This window comes from Melanotaenia boesemani, chromosome 1 (assembly GCF_017639745.1).
Source record: "Melanotaenia boesemani isolate fMelBoe1 chromosome 1, fMelBoe1.pri, whole genome shotgun sequence".
Lineage (NCBI taxonomy): Eukaryota > Metazoa > Chordata > Actinopteri > Atheriniformes > Melanotaeniidae > Melanotaenia > Melanotaenia boesemani.
The window spans coordinates 189,785-210,000 of NC_055682.1; the positions used below are offsets into that span (position 1 = coordinate 189,785).

At 44.7% G+C, this 20,216-nt stretch overlaps 2 protein-coding genes across 2 annotated transcripts in view; one reads left to right on the plus strand and one right to left on the minus strand.

The window, feature by feature from the left end:
* LOC121639658 (vacuolar protein sorting-associated protein 13C-like) overlaps window positions 1-20,216 on the minus strand; it is a 271,744-nt gene that overhangs the window by 125,178 nt on the left and 126,350 nt on the right. Inside the window, 8 exon segments of the mRNA XM_041985039.1 lie at window positions 6,353-6,484; window positions 6,551-6,784; window positions 6,952-7,044; window positions 8,950-9,176; window positions 9,630-9,880; window positions 13,841-14,004; window positions 14,195-14,316; window positions 14,402-14,540. Coding sequence (XP_041840973.1) covers window positions 6,353-6,484; window positions 6,551-6,784; window positions 6,952-7,044; window positions 8,950-9,176; window positions 9,630-9,880; window positions 13,841-14,004; window positions 14,195-14,316; window positions 14,402-14,540 — 1,362 coding nt within the window.
* LOC121639665 lies at window positions 18,043-19,792 on the plus strand. Its single transcript, XM_041985051.1, has 3 exons — window positions 18,043-18,206; window positions 18,512-18,706; window positions 19,100-19,792. Exons 1-3 carry the CDS (start codon window positions 18,174-18,176, stop codon window positions 19,475-19,477), a joined length of 606 nt encoding a protein of 201 aa, XP_041840985.1. The 5' UTR covers window positions 18,043-18,173; the 3' UTR covers window positions 19,478-19,792.

The window sequence follows — 20,216 nt, forward strand, 5'->3', positions numbered from 1 at the left end:
CCCAATCAGAACCATTCCCAACGTCCAGATCGAAAGCAGAATTAAATACAGCTGATTAAATGTGTTTTCCATGTAAACCACTGCTCGGAATTAATATTTCCATGGAAACATGTAGGAGAATACTTAATTCCGAATTATTTCATTCATTCATTCTCTGAACTGCTTGGTCCATTACGGGTCGCGGGGAAGCTGGAGCCTATCCCAGCATTAACAGGTGAGAGGCAGGCACACCTGGACAGGTCACCAGTCCATCACAGGACCGACACATAGGGGACAAACAACCATTCACACTCGCACACACTCGCAGGGAGAATTTAGAGTCATCAATTTACCTAACATGCATGTCTTTGGACGGTGGGAGGATGCCGGAAAACCCGGAGAGAACCCACGCATACACGGGGAGAACATTCGAACCAGCGACCTCCTTGCTGTGAGGCTGCGGCGCTAACCACCACACCACCGTGCAGCCTCTGAATTATTTCATTATGAATAATTAATTCCAAATAAAAAAACATGTAACTGTTTATTAGATCCCCATTAGCTGCTGTCGTTTCACAGCAGAGACTCTTCCTGGGGTCTCCACAAAATCATTAATACATCCGTTACTTGAAATACACAACAACCAAACAAACATCAAACACAAAGACACCTGCTCAACGTACAAAACTAAGCCTATAACACAGAAAGCCAACAATGGCTTTGTAACTACGTTTCCTTTGTAGTAACTGTGACTATGCAGTCACTACTTTGTGATAACACTGAAAGCCAATCTCAGGAGCTGTAACATGGGGGAAGAAACCTGGAGGACACAGCTGCTGACGAGGAAAGGTGGAGGCAGCAGATCAGCCATGGCATTAACCCTAACCCTAACCCTGCTTCAATCAGGCAAGAGCAGCATCCGTCCAGGACAAGAGAACCTGCAGAAAACACGGACCTCTTACCTCAGAACAAGAAAAAATCCCTTGCAATGTTTCTGGAAGACTGTGTCCCAGGAACAGGGCTGCGCCTCCACATATGGAGTCACGGCAAAAGGAAATAACTGTTTGTCTTCTCATTTGTCGGACTGACGAGAGACTCATCATGATGACGACAGTCAAGTTCATGTTTCTCTGACAAAAGGACTCCTACTCTGTGACATAGCTGATGGGGTCCCTTGAGGATGAAAAATCTTGTATGGCTTTAAACATTTTAATAAGTAGGTGAACAGGTTGCTCTTTGGTCCTGGTGTTACCAGTGTCTCATCCCCTGTTGATTTGAGCCTTCAGGACCAGTTTCATGTTCAGGTGGGGCCTGTGGCCTCATTTATAAAACTAAGAGTAACAAAGCAGACTACAGATGGCGCACGCAGGGAAAAAACTGCAAAAACTTCCAGATTTATAAAAGCGTGCACACGCACGTCCTCCACCTGTTTCCATTCATAAATCAGAACTAACTCTAAAGCAGATGCACGTGAGGGAACACCTTGCCCCGCCCACATGGTGCTATAAATGGTGAGGTGGACGCCTGTAATACATATTCATCACATCATTTCCATGATGGCTCGGGAGGAAAAAGAGGGAAGAAGAGGATTTCTCCAGAATGTGGGACTGAGATCCTGATGGACCACCTTGGAAAACTAGAACAGGTTTTATGTGGTGGGGACGGCGTGGTCATCACTAGGTTAGAAAGGTTGAGGAGGGCAGCAGGTGGAGATGCTGTCAACGCTGTGTCAGAGGAAGATGCCAGAGAGGAAGATCAGCTCATTTAGTCCTTTGTTTTTATCTAGAAAGTGAACATGTACAGATACACCTGAGACTGGTAGCAGTTTATTTAGTGGTAAATAATATTTCTTTCTAGTTCCTGGTGTTCCAGCTGGGTGGGCGGGGCTCCAGCTGTGGGTGGAGAGGGTGAGGCCAGAGACTCCACCCAGCATTGCTGTAGCCATGTCCTCAGAGGAAGTCCTGCAGGTGCAGAGGGAACCATCACCGCTATTAACCAGGTGGACAAGGAGCTGCAGGTAATAAAGTCTGGAGGGGAAACTGGGACACCACGAAAAAAAAGCTTTATAGAGAAACCAATCCTCCTCTAGATGTTTCCTAAGTGTTGCATCCAAGCGGCAACCTCCACCTGTAAAATGTGAAGCCAATGCAGAAAAAATTGCAATTCCCCCCTCATCCACTAGGGGCTCCAAAACAGAGCAAATCCCCATAGACTCCCATGTTAAAAAGACCAACTTCACAGCAGAAATAAACATGTTTAAACCCTGGTACAAAAATCCAAAGGAATGCGAAAATTTACGTATTTTGGGGTGCTCGGGACTGTTCGGGCAAAATTGAACAAGAGCGCCACCTATTTATGATGCCCCGCCACTGCACGTCATCAATCTTTATGAAATTTGCTACACATATTCTAAATGCTCGGGCGAACAAAAAATCCTCTTGGCGCAATGGCCTAAAAACCAACAGGAAGTCGGCCATTTTGGGTCAAAGTCGCCATTTTGGCGTTTTATTGACGTCGTTCAAATCTATCTCCTCCTAGAGATTTTATCGTAGCGCCACCAAAATGGTTTAGGATGTTCAGAAGGCATGTGTCTTTAAAAGTTATTAAAAGTTTTCTAATAGGAGAAAGGGCGTAGAGGGGGCGGGGCCTCAAAGTTTGAGGTCTCGCTGTGAAGAACGAAAGTGATTTAACTTCCACATTAAACAATAAATCTGAACCAAAATGGCCATGTATGATGCCAGTCCCATGCTGAACACTTCTACATGTCAATATTTGGGTTATGAATTGGCCACGCCCCCTGGCAACAGGAAGTCATGGTTTTTACCTATTTCTCTGCATGTTTGGACACAACCAGGTCCAAACTGGGTCAGACAGCAGAAAACAAGTTGGTGATGATATCCAGTGAAAACTGTCGCTCTACGCTGCAGGGTGAGACTGTGGCGCCATGGCGAACTTCAATAAGACGCCATGACATCATTAATCAGTATAAATCCCTTAATTTTCATCCCATCACCATCACACTTACAGTGATTAATCAGGGTCTGCTCCTGAACAGATACATACAACTACTTCTGGTCTTGGCCTTAGCCCCGCCCACTTCAAACAGGAAGTGCCTTTTTCAGACACGTGGGTCCCTCTTCCCAGGAATGAACTTCACACACTCTACAGTGCTTCAGATCAGGTCAAACCCTTTCATGATACTACAGGAAAAAAAACTCAAGTTCCTTCATCAAGCAAAAACATGGCGAACAGCGTCCACCGCCATGAAACAGGAAGTACTAGTAACTGACCCAATGTACTCCTGATCTCCACCAAACCTGGCAGGGAGGACAGAGGTCAGGCCTGGAACTGATTCAAATTGACATGTGCTGGTTATATGGCTCTATAGCGCCCCCTATAAATATTTAATCTATCAGCTCCAACCACTGCTTTGACTGATATTCATGAAAAGTGGCATATTTATATAACATTTCAGGACAAACAAAAAAGCCTCATTATGTTCTGATGTTGTCAACACCATAGCCCCGCCCCCTGGGAACAGGAAGTCCCACCATTTTAATCCTTTAGTATCTGTAAAACCAATTAAAACTCATTAATATCATCCTTCATGAACTCATGGTTGAAAACATGTCTGACTTCTTGCAGCATCATGATTAAAATGGCTTCCTGTGATGGTTAAATCATTTGCCATGAAACAGGAAGTGACTCTAACCCTGCTGTCAGTTGACCAGTTGAGCCGATATTTTCCTGTTCTCATTAGAGTTCCAACCTGAACATGGTTCTACATGAAAACGACTATAGCGCCACCTGGTGGCCACGTGGAATTTTCCTCTTGATGAAATCATGCTCCGGTTTGTGGGAATTCAACACAGTTTGTAAGAAACAAGGTCATGAACGCTTCAGATGTCATCACTGGACAGGCTGAGGTGCAAGTTGATCCTCTCATGACGAAAATCACCTCTTGATGGAGATAAACTCTGGAAAATGGGTTTTTTGGCTGTGGGCAAGAGTGGCCGTGCTGCTGGAGGGAGGCTGCTGGCTGATGGGGCGGTGCCGTAGGTGCGAGGGCCTTCATCGCTGCTTCCAGCTTTAATTTAATCTTGAAATTTGGCATAATTAGGGGCGTGTCCTTTTGATTGACAGGTATCCAATATCCGCGGAAAGAAGGGAGAGTGCAGCACGACCGCGTTTTTTTTTGGATTTTCTGGGACTAATGACACACATGACGCTACCAAGATGGCGACAGTGGGAACCGCCCAGCTTCATTGAGCTTCATTTTTGCTCTTCAGAAACCTACGGGTGACGTCACAGAGGCTTCACCCATCATTTATATACAGTCTATGATTGCATCACTTCTAGACTTCCAGCCTCCAGTCTGGTCCCGCTCTGCTGGGTCTTAGAATGAAGGACTGAAGCTACTTTCCACCTGTTCTTTTACTGACTGCTACATGCTGGGACAACTTGTTCAGAAAGACGTCTGCAGACACCCGAACGTAGAGCGCTTCCGGTACTTCCATTCACTGCCTGAAGCCTCATTTCCAACAACAGAATACGGAGCAGATCCTGCAGATGAAACAGCCGCCTTATTGCGGCGTACAAACTTCAAATTTAACCCAAACGCTGTGGCAGGCTAAGACATGAGCCTTTGTATCAAAGACGCGTCGCGCTAAACCAGTGCACTTATCATGATGTTTTATTTTTCTTTATCCATATCCAGTCTTAAGAAGCAAGGACTTACTTCCACTGATGTTGTTCCAGATGTGCAAGGATATATAAAACAGTGCATTTAGATGACGTTAATGGTATAAACAATGATGGTGATGATGACGTTCAGCAGAAAATTTCTCCTCAAGCTCACCCTGCCTCCATGCTCCAGGCCCAAAAACCGACACAGGTGAGCGTACCTGTTAATGAAGATAACACACCCACGGTGCCACCCACAATCACTGGTGATGCCCCCACACATGTACACACATACATTATATGGGGAAAAAAATAACCCGACATATGGCTCCTACAAGCCACTACGGGGGTTAGGGTTTTATGGAACATGGAAGTTTCCTTCCACAATGACAGAACATGTTTTACTGGTTGAGCTTCTGGTTAACAAACATCTGCTTCTCTGGTCATCCTGATGTTTCGTTGTGTGTAAGCAGCGCTCCCAGGAGTTTTAATATCAAACATGCATCTTTATTCATGTCTGCAAACAGCTTTAATATCTAACCCGTGGTGTGAAAGGTAATATCTGATTCTGAACAAACGTCTCACATCATCTCCGGTTTTATTCTGCTGTTGCCGTTTCCTGTTTCTCCAGATTTTTTCTTCGTACAGCAGATTCAGAGTAGCCGTGCAGGTAGGGACGTTGTCCCGCCAAGTCTGGTTTTTATAAATCCCAGAAGCTGACTAGAACTGGTCTATGCTGGTTTCTGTACCTATGCCGGTTTTTGTACCTACGCCAGCTTTAGAAATGAGGCCCCAGGTCTGTACAGGATGTCTTGTTTCAGTAAATCCTGATCTCTATTGTGTTTCCACAGCAACCGCGTCATTACCAGGTTGGAGGGGTATTGACGTATTGGCTAGATAGCGATAGCTAAGTTAGAGAGTGATGTCATTCTGGTGTGATCCCTTTCTTCGATTCTAAGGAAGAAGACTCATAACTCATAAGAAATCCAGCAGGTTGCCTTATTGTACAGGCTCAGTATAAAGTCATAAAGTGTCGCAGCTGTGAATGAATGTTTGCAAATAATTTCAGTTTGTGTTTGTAAATCAAGTTTAACTGCTTGAAAAATTCCAGTTTGTTCCGTGTTCAGAAAGGATCTGCAGGGCGGGAGAAAGATTTGGTTTGTGGAAACTAACAGAAGCTCTTTTGCAAACATCCTGTCCACAGATGCGAAGCACAAAACTTCATTCAAGACTGGGGTTGCAATTGCAAATTTTGTCCATCTTTTTACGTCTATTTGATTTGTTGGTAACTAATCCAATCCAGTCCAATCAGCTTTCTGTCCTTCCGCACTGCTGCAGGCTCTTAAAGGGGGGTAGATATATTTTAAAGACAAGTGATTAGTAAGATCCGAACCCAAATGGAGGAACTAAAAAAGTAGGATGAAATGGGGCTTTTGGGTTTAGGCTCAGATCATGCTTTGGTTAAGGTCAGGGGTGCCCAAGTCCGGTCCTCGAGATCTACCATCCTTTTACATGCAACCCTTCTCCAACACGCCTAAATCAGATGTCATCTGCATGGCATCCAGCTCTGCAGAGGCCTGGTAACGAGCCAGTCATTTGACTCAGGTGTGTTGGAGAAGGGTTGCATCTAAAAGTTGCAGGATGGTAGATCTCGAGGACCGGACTTGGGCACCCCTGGTTTAGGTCTTACCTCCAACGTTATGTCGGCCTTCAGCTGGAGCAGAGAAGACCAGTTTTTGGCCAGTCCATTGAGGGAGGACTCAGCAAGCAGAAGAGGAACAGTCCGATGACCCAAACCAGACTCCAGAGTTACTTGGACCACCTGTGAGTGAACAACACGTCAATATGAACTATATATCATTATAGAGCTCAGAATAAAGCCTCGTACCTTCACTTCAGCTGTGAAACTCTCGCCTTCGTTCCGTCCATCTGGCTCTCTGAAGCTCTCTGTCATCTCGGTGGCCTGGTCCACCCCGAGAAACCAGAAGTTAGAGCTGTAGATGTTCATGACTGACCACAGGTCACCAACGTTAGGCTTCGGCTCCTGAATCTTCTCATCTTGTGGTTTCGCCATCATGGCTGCCGTTATGGTCATCACCGTGTTGAGGATGACTGGAGAGATCTGTATGAAGATATGACACCGATGAGTTCAAAGACACCTGGAAATTACGTGATTTGATGGAAGGAATCAGAAGATAAAGACTGAATAGGCTCCCATTTCTATCAGTTCAGTTTCTTCTGATCAGCAAACACTTCCTGATCTCTGACTCTTACAAACAGGAAACACACCTTCACAATGACCTCCTCTACCGTCACACAGCCTCTGAGGGGTTGGTGGGGGTGTGTTCTGGTTTCCAAGGCAACAGAGCAGGGTTTGAGCACCTGGTGGACAGGAAGCAGTTCAATCATTTTGGAATTTAACTCCACAAGAGTGAAAACAACACAATTCAGGAAGTCATGCGACGAAACGTCCAGGAAGTCATGCGACCAGATGTACAGGAAGTCATGCGATAGGACGTCCATGAAGTCATGCGCTCGGACATCCAGGAAGTCATGCGACCAGATGTCCAGGAAGTCATGCGACCTGATGTACAGGAAGTCATGCGATCGGACGTCCAGGAAGTCAAGCGACCAGATGCACAGGAAGTCATGCGGTCAGACGTCCAGGAAGTCATGCGACCAGATGTCCAGGAAGTCATGCGACCAGATGTACAGGAAGTCATGAGGTCAGATGTCCAGGAAGTCATGCGACTAGATGTACAGGAAGTCATGCTATCGGACGTCCAGGAAGTCATGCGACCAGATGTACAGGAAGTCATGTGGTCAGAAGTCCAGAAAGTCATGCGACCAGATGTACAGGAAGTCATGCGATCGGATGTCCAGGAAGTCATGCGACCAGATGTACAGGAAGTCATGCGGTCAGACGTCCAGGAAGTCAAGCGACCGGACGTCCAGGAAGTCATGCGGTCAGACATCCAGGAAGTCAAGCGACCGGACGTCCAGGAAGTCATGCGGTCAGACGTCCAGGAAGTCATGCGACCTGATGTCCAGCAAGTCATGCGGTCAGACGTCCAGGAAGTCAAGCGACCAGATGTACAGGTGGTCATGCGGTCAGACGTCCAAGAAGTCAAGCGACCGGACGTCCAGGAAGTCATGCGGTCAGACGTCCAGGAAGTCAAGCGACCGGACGTCTAGGAAGTCATGCGGTCAGACGTCCAGGAAGTCATGCGACCAGATGTACAGGAAGTCAAGCTATCGGACGTCCAGGAAGTCATGCGACCTGATGTACAGGAAGTCATGTGGTCAGAAGTCCAGGAAGTCATGCGACCAGATGTCCAGGAAGTCATGCGACCAGATGTACAGGAAGTCATGCTATCGGACGTCCAGGAAGTCATGCGACCAGATGTACAGGAAGTCATGTGGTCAGAAGTCCAGGAAGTCATGCGACCAGATGTCCAGGAAGTCATGCGACCAGATGTACAGGAAGTCATGCTATCGGACGTCCAGGAAGTCATGCGACCAGATGTACAGGAAGTCATGTGGTCAGAAGTCCAGGAAGTCATGCGACCAGATGTCCAGGAAGTCATGCGACCAGATGTACAGGAAGTCATGCGGTCAGACGTCCAGGAAGTCAAGCGACCGGACATCCAGGAAGTCATGCGGTCAGACGTCCAGGAAGTCATGCGACCAGATGTACAGGAAGTCATGCGGTCAGACGTCCAGGAAGTCATGCAGTCAGACGTCCAGGAAGTCAGGCGACCAGATGTACAGGAAGTCATGCGGTCAGACGTCCAGGAAGTCATGCGACCTGATGTACAGGAAGTCATGCGACCTGATGTACAGGAAGTCATGCGGTCAGACGTCCAGGAAGTCATGCGACCTGATGTACAGGAAGTCATGCGACCTGATGTACAGGAAGTCATGCAGTCAGACGTCCAGGAAGTCAAGCGACCGGACGTCCAGGAAGTCAAGCGACCGGACGTCCAGGAAGTCATGCGGTCAGACGTCCAGGAAGTCATGCAACCAGATGTACAGGAAGTCTAATCCTAAGATCTGACATTAGGTTTTAATGTGATCAGATGAGGAAGTATGTAGTTATTTGGGGCTGCAGCTAAACCTGCACCACTTTACTTTCAGCTTTATCTGAATGCTGGTTCTGGTATTTGTTATGGTTAACATGTTTGGTCTAAATAACACATGGTGTTTGTGCTGAACACATGTTGCTCCATAAAATGATAAAAAGAAAAACTCTGTATCCCCTGCCACCATGGGGTCATGTGATCTTACGGTGGTGAGGGTCTTGTCCTGCTCCTTTCGGATGAAGGTGCAGGCGAGCACTTTTAGCTCCCTCACGTTGGCTCTCATGTTCTGGGAAGCATCCTCCTCTGTCAGCAAAGTGAAGTCACACTGAAACAAAGCCACGAGGGCGGGGGCGTCGGCCTTCATCAGGCTGGCAACAAACACCACCTCCGGGTCCAGGATCACTACCCGCAGACGAGTCCTCACCCTGGAGGCTATGGAGACAAGAGGACAGGGTTCTGACTTTCATGCGGCTTTTACTGGATGAAGAGTCTTCTGTCTTCATTATTATTGGACATCAGTAAGACGTCTGGTTTCTATGTTCTGTTGACAAAGCTGCTGATCATGAAGCTCCACCCACCAGCTGAAGGCTCAGGCTAATGTTCAAAAGGTGTTGTTTAGGACTGGGCGATAAATCAGCTTTACTGATGTTTTTTAATTTGCAGTTTATAAAGATTTATGAATGTTGATGTTTGCAATGCCTATCCCTGTGCTACATGAGCCCTCCACCAACCTGTACCCCACAGAGACACACACACAAAACAACACACAGCTGGCAAGGAGGAGCTCATTTTCCACAGACTGTGTTATCAATTATTAGGATAGGGTTCAGTATTTTGATTTACTTAAAAAAGAAAGAAGCTTCCTGTTTGGTCTCCCGGTCTTACCAGTCTTGACATCAGCTCGCAGTTCTGCGGTTGGTCTCAGTGGCAGTCTGCCACTCGGTGCCGTGGACGTGACCGGAGAGGAACTCTGCGGCAGCGCCTGCAGGAAGAAATCTGCGACGGCCATCAGAAACTCCATGCTTGCACAGACATAAAGTTTCTGCAGAACAGCCACCACTTCCTGTTCTGCAGCATCCTGCCGGTATGTCACGTCAATCATGGCCTCTGAGCTGTCTTCTTTACACCTGACCATTCTGCAGGAAGTCAACAGAAAGGACAACTTCAGCAGCTTCAAAGCACTTGTTTTCTATGTCCAACATAAATCCAGGCAGCTGAAATATCAGGGTTCAGAAGATCAGCTTTTACCTGGACCTCTGCATTGACCAGGTTTAAAGGAGAGCTGCCTTCAACCCAGTAAAGAAGCCCCTTCAGGGGCCAAGTGTGAAATATTTGCATGCTCATCCTGCAATGTTCCATTTACACTTAAAGGGTCCTAAGGAAAGATTAAGCTGTCACAGGATGCTATCTGCCTATGTCAAAGCAAACATAGAGAAGATGGGAGGAGCACCGGCAGGTATCAGGAGTGATGATATGCATACATTGTAGGACTAACCGGCTGGTTTCCACCTTTCTAATGGCTGAACTGTGTGCACTACTGGAGAATCCCCCCCCCCCCCCCCTATGTTGGTCTATGATGAACTACTATAATATAATGTAGATTTACATAAGCCAACAGTGAAGGAAAGGAAAGAAAGATAACAGCCACGGCATGGTCGCGGCCAACACGCTCAGAATATTTTTTTTCTCATTTTAAATCTAAATCTTTTTAAAGCCTCATTTCCTTTAAAGCAACACAGTTGCTCTGATGATCAGACAGCTCTTAAACGGCAGAGAGAAGTGATATTTATGGCCATTTTAATATTTGTTTGTACCCTTACCTGTGGACACCTCTTGTTTTCCAGTTTTCTGGACAAGGGACAAGGGCCAAAGGGACAGCTGACAAAGTTGCTGAACTTTAAACTCTCCTCAGATACTATTAGCTGGTTTGAATCATACCTGGCAGACCACTACCAGTGTGTAAGATCAAAGATAAATTATCTCCACTTAAAGCTAAGCACCTTCTTCATGCAGGCAGACTTCTGGCCAACCAGGCACGACATATGTGTTGCATTAAATAACTCATACCAGGCTCCACGGTTACTGACCATAGAAAACTCAATGACATATTTGTAGAGTACTGTAGTAAATTCTTCATGTTTAGTCTGGACTCGGGTCTGGACGAGTGGACCAGAGTCTCTGGATCTCAGAGTTCTGCTAGGTTTATGTTCTCTGAACATATCACAGATGGATTCTGGGCCTAAACTGTTCAGGGATGTAAACCATCAGAAGGCTTTAAAATCTATTCTGGGACTGACTGATTTGTATGAAATCATAGTTAATAGTCCAATTTATGATATTCAGCATTTTTTCTCACAGTTTCCTTTAAAAACTCTGGCACCTTCTTTCATTACAGCCTCACTGTCTCCATACAGAAGACACACAGCTTTACATCTGCAAACATATTCTCTGTTTTCTAAGTCCTCTTTTCCTTTAGCCATTTTATGGGTAGAGGGGTCGGTGACAAAGGTGAGCAGCTCTGTCAGGAACGAGCGAGGTATGTATGCACTCGCGGCCGGAGATCGACACCATTCTATTCTATTCTATTCTACAAAGCGACTTACATTCAGAACAACACAAGCAAGAATTCAAACAAGATCGACGTCATCATTAAGTGGTAGTCAGACTGCTGGAGTCCAGGTGGACCAGGTGCTGTCATGTGGCGCTAGAGGCAGGGCTTTTTTTGTTGTTTTTTGTAAGTCCTTTGTTTAAATACAAGATCACCATTTCATCAAACATCATCATCTTGGGCATAAGTGCAGCAGCTTCTTCAGTACCTGGTTGAGCCAAAGAGCTGGACAAATCTTTCTACCTCATTCTGAGTAGAAGAGTTAAGCTAAGTGTGGAAATGCTCCTTAAACAACTGAGTCTTTAGCTTGCTTTTAAAAGTGGATAAGGACTCTGTGGATGGGACGGAGTTTGGTGGATCGTGATTCTCACAGTGCTGCCAGCCTTTTCCAGGTGAGGAGGGATCTCTGTAGGATGAAGATGACCACGTCATCCACCCGAACACCAGGCTGATAGGCCAACTGTAGCGGGTCCGGGGATGGGCAAGAACCAGCCTCTCCAAGGTCTTCATCAGTGCCACCGGCCTGTAGCTGTTGGGGTCCTTTGGGTTCGGGTCTTTGGGACCGGTACCACGCAGGATGACTTCCACAGCTGTGGAACTGTCCCCAGTTTCAGGCTCTGGTTGAGTGCAGGAGGTTGTAGGAGGAGGGGTGGAGGGCTGGACAGGAAGTGTAGGAGATGTGCAGGGTGGCTGTGGGCTGAGGTTGGTGGTAAGGGAGGTGGGGGAGGAGCAGTGTACAGGTGAGGCAGATGATGGGGGGTGCAGCACATAGGTCTGTGTGTGTTGCTCAGGGACACCTCGACATGAGCGCGACAGGCCAAGGATCAAACCGGCAACCCTCGGGCTACAGGACGACCACTCTACCCATTGAGCCATGCCGCCTCATCAAAATCTATTGATCAAATCTATTGAAGAATAGATGATGGGCGTTAGAGATGGTTTTAAGGCCCATCCAGGCTCCCCTGACATTGTTCTGCTGCAGTTGATTCTCCATCTTTGTTCTGTAGGTGTTCTTTCACTCCCTGAGCTTCCTCCTCAGTTCACTTCAGCTCCTCTTTATTTCCTGTCCTAAAGGCTCTCTTTTTCTTTTTTCTCCTTAGAAGAGCCTTTATGTCAGGAGTAATCCAGGGCTTATTGAGGTGTTGTGTCTGCAGCCTGCTTGTGTCTGAGTGGAGGGCATCGCAAGGTGCATCAGCAGTGACATGCCAGAATTCCCTCGGCAGGTAAACAGGCGTCAGGCTAAAGGCTAACAGCTCAATGTCCTTACTGCAGAGTTGTTCTTTAATAGTGATGTGTCCAGAGTTACACCAGCTATCATTAACAAATACTGCCAGACCTCCACCCTTCCTCTTACCTCTCTCCTTTGTCCTGTCCGCCCGTATGATGTGCTAGCTGTCCAACGTGATGTTAGTGTCCAGCGTTTGCGCAGTTAACCTTGTCTCTGTAAACAGCATGATGCTACACTCTCGGTAATCCCTCTGGTGCCTGGTCTGCGCCGCTAACTCATCCATCTTATTACGAAGAGATCTTCATTCCCCATGATGATTAACGAGAGATCCAGTCTATAACGTCTCTTCCTAACCCCCGCATGACATCACGCAGATCACAGATCACCAAGTCAACCCTGGCTTGGGGAGGAGTGGACACTGGATAACTGGTTAAGTCAGGCTGACAAAACCTTTCAGAACTAGTTTTTACGGAGTTTTCTTTTGGACTGATCCAAAGCTGGACCTTTGATTTTTTGCCATACCAGCGCAAACCATTCACTGTCCACCATCTGTGACGCCAGCGAGCCGCGGAACAAGACCACACCAGCAGACGGAGCCTTCAGACCCGAACCTACGAACCTCCTTTCTCCCTGGAAGCTACTCAGGCGTCGCCTGGTGAGCTGAGTGTCACCACAACGGTGGATTCTGATCTGACCGGACCGGACGAGTCCTGCCAGGATCAGTGGTGTTTTGGTGTCTTACAGAGTGGTCTAAGTGAAGTAATTTTGCTTCTGAGTTAAACATCCAGCTTAAACCGATGAGATAAATTTTTTCTTCTTTCTTTTTAGGATTCAGGAATCCTTTTCAGTTTTCTTAAACATTAGTTTAATTAACACCACAGGTTAATTAACTTTAGTTTCTATTTCTCCCTCACACATCTCATTCATTTTACAAATACCTTGAAATAACATTCTGGTTTAAACATCATTTTCTGCACTTTACCATGTTTGATTCACAAGGTTCCCGTTATTAATGTTAATAATTCATATTCTAAATTAATTATTAAATTCAATCATTTTATGTAAACATTTTTAATTTTAATGACACAAAATCACTACAATAGTAAGCAGCTGACTGTTAATGTCTAACAATTAACGGCTAATGTCTAAAACTAAAGCTTGGAAGTAAAAGATAGGTTGAATCTTCTGTATAATCTTGTCTTCTGGAAACTTCTTCTGGGTTGATTAATATAATTTGATAAAAAATCATGTGACTGTTACCGTGACGTCACCCTGTCCATGCCGGTCCTTAGGTCATCCAGAGTGCAGGCGGTCAGAACCATGTTCACCTCCATGCTGCCGTTGTTCAGAATCTTTCCCGAAGCTTTAAGCAGGTGAAGGGCAAACTCTCCGAGTCTGAGTTTCTGCTGGTGCTGGAGGTCCAACTGAAAACAGAGACAACAGTCAAAGTACTGAATCTGACCCAGTCGGACCCGATCAATCTGAGCCAGACTCAGGGCCAGTTGGACCCGATCAAACTGAGCCAGACTCAGGGCCAGTTGGACCCGATCAATCTGAGCCCGACGCAGGTCCAGGAAAAAACAACATTTCTGTCCCACCTTGTTCGTAACGGACCTGTTTGGGGTCATTGTGGTACAGAACCAGCCCCAGAGAGTCAATGCTAAAGTTGAACTTCAAGGTCTCCAGAGCATCATCCTCCTCTTCATCATGGCTCTCAGATGGTATGTCAGATTTACCTGAACAGATTAGAAAAAGCTTCCAGGTGAGAATCACAAAGCAGAGTCCACCTACAAATTATTCAAAATATGAACGCTGCCACACCTGTTGGGGGACGTTGGACCACTTTGACTTGTAGGCCGACCTCTTGTCTAGGTGCCAGGGGATCTGGACCGCCAGCTTCACCCAGATTATCCATCAGGATCCTGAGCAGAATGCTGAGGTCATCTTGACTGAGCTCCAGCTGCACAGAAACAGCACATACTACAGCTGAGATAGTAACCAGAACCTCCTGACCCAAAATACAAGTCCAGTATAAATTTGCTAATTTAGCTCACCAGAGAGTCCTACAGATGAGCCCTACAGGAGAGTCCTACAAGTAATTGCTACTGGTGGACCCTACAACTCTTGCGGATGGGTCTTGCAGGTATGGCCTATATTTTGGCAAGGATTACTTTGAGTTCTTTATTTTGTCAGCACACAGGAAGTTATTAGGAGTACAGCAGCAATGCTGGAGACAATGTGGAAGCATGAATGCCAGTCACTCATGTTTGTTGATCATGTATTAAACTGCAACTACTTTTGGACAGAATTCTAAACTTTTCAGGATGTATTTGATGTCAAGAGCCCCAAGGATCCTAAAATAATGTTCCTGGGTTTGATACGTTAAGCCATATCTCATGCTGAAAACGTTTATCTCTTCAAAATTTTGAACGGTAGTTAGAAGAAACTGGCTTGAATGTGATCCTCCAAGCTACAATCAGTGGAAGGAGATTGTAGAGGAAATACACTCCATTGAAAAACTGACCTAGTGTCTCAGGACAAAAGCAGGGACCCACACCAGAGTTTGGGCTGAATGGGTCATCTTTAGTCTTGTTTCCACTAACGGGTGTGGGACGGATATGGTGTGTAAACTGTAATCTCATCAAGCTTCCAAAGCCAATCGTAACCGTACTTGAGAGGTGGAGTATCAGCCGGATAGCGATATGCCTCAGCTACGTGATAGCATGACACCATCACAGCAACTTCCTTAAAGTAGAACTAAAACACAACCAGGAAACAAAAGAGTTTGTGTTCTTTCTTCTTAACGGACAGATAGCAGGAACATTTCAGTCCTGGTACTGCTGGATCTCAGTGCTGCATTTGACTCGGTCGACCAGAACATCTCACTAGACCGGCTGAAAACTGGGTCGGACTTTCTGAGGCTGCTATTTAAAGGACAGGGACGGGGTGGCGCCATGAGAGGAAAAGCAGCCTGATTTTTCTGCTCCGGAGGAAGACTCTAAAACTGGCCAAAATCTAACAGAATTGCACATATTTCATTATAAATTTGTGTTATGCAATACTGATAATGTCTACTCTTAAAAAGAAGTTGAAAAGAAAAGCAGAGCTACTAAAAAAGAAGAAACTAGTGTCGAAGCGGCCATGGACGTGAGCGAACCTAAAAAAGACAATATGGCGACACTGCTCACGGAGATACAACAACTGAGAAAGGAACACACCGATGCCTCCAACAACACAAAAGCTGCACTGTCCAGTGTAGAAACATCCCTAAGTGATGTACTTGAGCAAACGACTAAACTTGAACAGCAAATCGACGACACTAATCAGAGGGTGAGTGATGTGGAAGACCAACTACTCCGCCATGACCGTGTTATACGCTATCTGTTTCAAAGAGAAGCCAAACTCTCAGCCAAATGTGAGGACCTTGAAACAAGAGCAAGGCGCAATAACCTGCGCATTTACGGGATACAAGAGGGAGAGGAGAAAAATGACATGATTCTCTTCATAACCGACATGTTACGCACTTCACTCAAACTACCACAGGATATAGATCTCTGTGTAGAGAGGGCGCACTGGTCATTTACTACGAAACCTAAAGACTCGGTGCCACCACAATCAATCATTGTAAGATTTTCTAACTACAGAGTGGACCTGGAAAAGTCGTGATATTACGTACCAAGGCCAGAAGGTATATTTTGACCAGGACTACACTGCGGACATACAGAGAAAACATAAACTAGTGCGAGACGTGATTAAGTAACTTAAAGTGAAGAACGTGAGAGCCGTATCGCCTTTCCCTGGTCAGCTGAAGATTTACCTGGATTCTGGAGTGAAGACGTTCTCTACTCTCACAAGAGCGGCGCCAGCTCTTGAGGAGATGGGAATACACATCAAGGTGAACGAGCGTGAGAACTGCCGTGACGAACTGTTGCACAACACCTGGACTACAGCGTCCGGAGAAGCTGGAGAAACAGCGCTGAGTGTCGCGGACATGGAGGCACTCATACGAGGTGATAAATAAAGGAAAACTTTCATGAAGTAAGTGGACAGATATAATCAAACTGTGCGTATGACATAGATGTTAAGATATGTGTATAAGACTAATACAAATATATATGTAACATTCTTGACGTTAAAAGGGGACTTCCTCCTGTAGTGGGGGGAGATCAAGATGACTTTTTTGTTGGGTTTCATTTGCTTTATTTTGGTTTTTGCGAAGGCAACCCCGGGAGCAATTTTTTGCTGTCCAACAGTTGCTATTACACGGAGTGTGTCCGAGGAAGGGTTTTTGTCACGCCCCTTCGTTTCCATAGTGACCATCCTTAAGGTCGTTTGTTTGTTTACTTCATTGTTTGGAAGTCTGTTTAATGTTCTGTTCGAGTGTGTTCTACAGGTAAAAATTATTTTGAACATTCTCATACATGTGCAGTCACACTTTAAGAGGTACATGCTATGCAACAGTTATATTGTCTGCAAAGTAACCATTATGAGAAAGGCACTCCTTAACAAGCTTGTAACATAAATATGGAAAAATTAACAATTGTTACATACAATGTCCACGACTTAAATTATCCTATAAAAAGGAGGAAGACTCTTAGCCAGCTAAAGAAAATGCATTGCTCCCTTTCTTTATTACAAGAAACACATTTAAATGAGTTAGAACATAAAAAACTAAGAAGGGAATGGGTAAATCAAACATACAGTGCATCATTTGGAAATAAAAGAGGTGTAGCCATTCTGATTAATAAGTCATTGGCTTTCTGCACAGAAAAAGTCAGTCAGGATAAAATGGGGAGATATGTGCTGGTAGTAGGTCGTCTATGGGAAGAGGAAATATCTATTATGAACCTGTATGCTCCTAATGAGTGTGACGAAAACTTCTTTAAAGAAATAGCAAATGTAATTGCAGAAAATGCTAAAAGGATAATAATAGTTGGAGGAGATTTTAATGCAGTTCAGGATGGTAAAATAGACCGGACACCAGCAGAAGGAGGGGCACAAAGTAGGAAAACTAAAATACTCAATAATATGATAACAGAACTTGGACTGGGGGATCCGTGGAGGTTTCGAAACCCAAGTATGAAAGACTTTACCTTTTCTCAAATGTCCATAATAGTTATTCAAGGATAGACTTTTTCTGTGTCTCTTAACAACATATGCATAAAGTGATTGATTGTCATATAGAAACAATTACACTTAGTGACCATGCCCCTGTTGTCCTACACTTGGACTTAAGTAAGGACACCTTCTTTAAATATTGGAGACTAAATGTGTCACTACTTACTAATGCAGTAGTGGTCCATGAATTAAAACAAAGTCTGATAGAATACTTTGAGATAAACGATAATGGAAATGTCACCCCACCTATTTTGTGGAGTAGAGCTAAAGCAGTATTAAAGGCAGAATCTGTAGGATTTCACAGCAATTCTTTCCAACGCCAGGTGGCAGTAATAAATAAAACACAACTCCGTCACCTCCACAAACCACCACAGGGTGGCAGTAATGAGTAATACTCCTCACCCCTCCCACCCCCAATTCACACAGCAGCGCCACTTTCATCTCCACCGTCCACAAGACTTATTTAGGAGCTGAGATGGCATCCAGTTTTTCAACTCCAAGTGAACCAGTAAGTAACTGTTTAAACAAGTTCTGCCTCACGCTGAAAATTGTAATTTACTATGTTGTTTTGCGAAGTAGTACATGTTAAAATTGCAATGCAGTATTATGGAATAAACAATGCTAGTAAATGAGGCAAAGCTATGTGATTAGCTATCTAGTTGCTAGGTTAATTATAACGTTATAAATATGTTTGCAAATATTCAGCTAATATTAGACTGACTTAGACTAACAGACTGACACGATAACACGATGCAGAATTTGCAGGTTTGAATGTTGTTACAGATACGTCAGTCTGTGCACTTGTGTTTTCAGAGTGACGAGGACGATGTGTCACAAAGTTCGCAGCGTTTGAGCCGAGGCAGGTCCGGTGGACGGTCGAGAGGACGAGCAAGAGGGTTCAGGGTACGAGGCAGAGGCCGAGGCCGAGGAACACGAGCTGTAGCTTCCAGAGCTGAGCACTCGGATAGAGTTGAACAGTATCGCCGTGACCATTTGGCTGCCACACAGGTAAAATGCAGGATGCAGCTTCATGTTCAATGGTTTGTCAAGCTATCACTGATAAAAAATATACTTAAAAAAAGTCCTTATTTTCACAAATATTGCAATAACTAATAATGCTACATATATTTCATGTATTATTTCTTGTTGCAACGTAAATGCGTTTTTATGTGTAATTTATGGATGTACTTACAGCACTTATTCTTAGTATTTGAACTTTTTGCTTTGACAGTCAAACCATTTCATCAGATACTATAGTAATATTTAAAACTCTATACAGAATAGGGAGACACAGGCCTTCACTAATAAATCAAATCTTTTACTTGGCTTTACACTTTGTTTTCCATTAATAAATAAAATTAGGCTCCACTTTTATAACTAATCTTTTTTTATACCTTGCAGAGACTTCTTGATGACATGACTGCTGAGGACCTAAGAAGGCTTGCATCACAGCTCGTCGTAAGGCAACCAGGCCTGATTTTTGATCTTCTATTGCAACAGAGCAATTCAAGCGTCTCAGAGGCAGCTGGAGTCCCAGGAATGCCCTGGTGTACTTGTGGGTTATGCAGGGAGATGCCAACCGACAGGGAGAGGATCTGCTGTGGTCAGACACCAGCTAATTGCATCAGCAAGCTACCACATTTTACCCAATATTGCCTTGATGAAGGATATCTTAGGATACATAGGCATTATCGAGAAGATGTGACAGCACTTGGCCATGCAACAGAGCCAGGTGATAACAGGCAGTACCGGTGTGCCGCCTATAGGCATTTCATATAATGGAAGCACGGCTCCCTGGGAGCAGGAAATCGGCGTGTCATCCCCAGTTGTTGTGTGTGGGCTATTAGAGAAAAGTTTCCTGATCCACACAGACAGTACACCGGTTTTGTTCCTGGCATATGATTGTGTTTTTAGCTAAACTGCTAATTAATAATAACAAATCTGTGAAATTTTATAGATTGTACATAATTATTGTATAATTTCTGTTCACTTATAACTTTGTATTTTGTTTTTCATTTATGTACAGTTATATAACTTAATTTGGGATAGTTTGTTTGTATTTATACCTTTTTGATTAAAATATACTCAAATTTACATGTTTTACCTCGTTAATTCAGTCACGTAATAATATAATTAATTGTACAGTGAGATGTGACTGCAATGGAACAAGACAAATGTTTATTACAATTTAACTGCAAAAAATAGATAAATATAACTGATGTAACAGCAGCAATACACAGTATATACACAACAAACACCCCATAGACCAAAGGATGTGAAAGTTTGATTGCACAACAGATATTCAATCCTTCTTGACGATGTTTTATCTGTGGCAAACACCACTGACTGAATACACATTTTCACATTCACATTTTCTTTGTTCATTACAGTTATGGAAATAATTATTAGATGCAGTAATGGGGTTGAGGGGGCAGATTTTGTGACCTAAGCATCAGATGTCTGCTTTTTGGAGACCTTGGCCATGACCTTCTGCTGTCACTGGAGCAGATCAGTCTAG

Bases quoted from the DNA above. Each gene is read 5' to 3' on its own strand.
- LOC121639665 (XM_041985051.1), top strand. From the start codon at position 18,174: ATGGCATCCAGTTTTTCAACTCCAAGTGAACCA. The intron at 18,207-18,511 runs GTAAGTAACTGT...TTGTGTTTTCAG, and splicing joins TTTCAACTCCAAGTGAACCA to AGTGACGAGGACGATGTGTC. The intron at 18,707-19,099 runs GTAAAATGCAGG...TATACCTTGCAG, and splicing joins ACCATTTGGCTGCCACACAG to AGACTTCTTGATGACATGAC.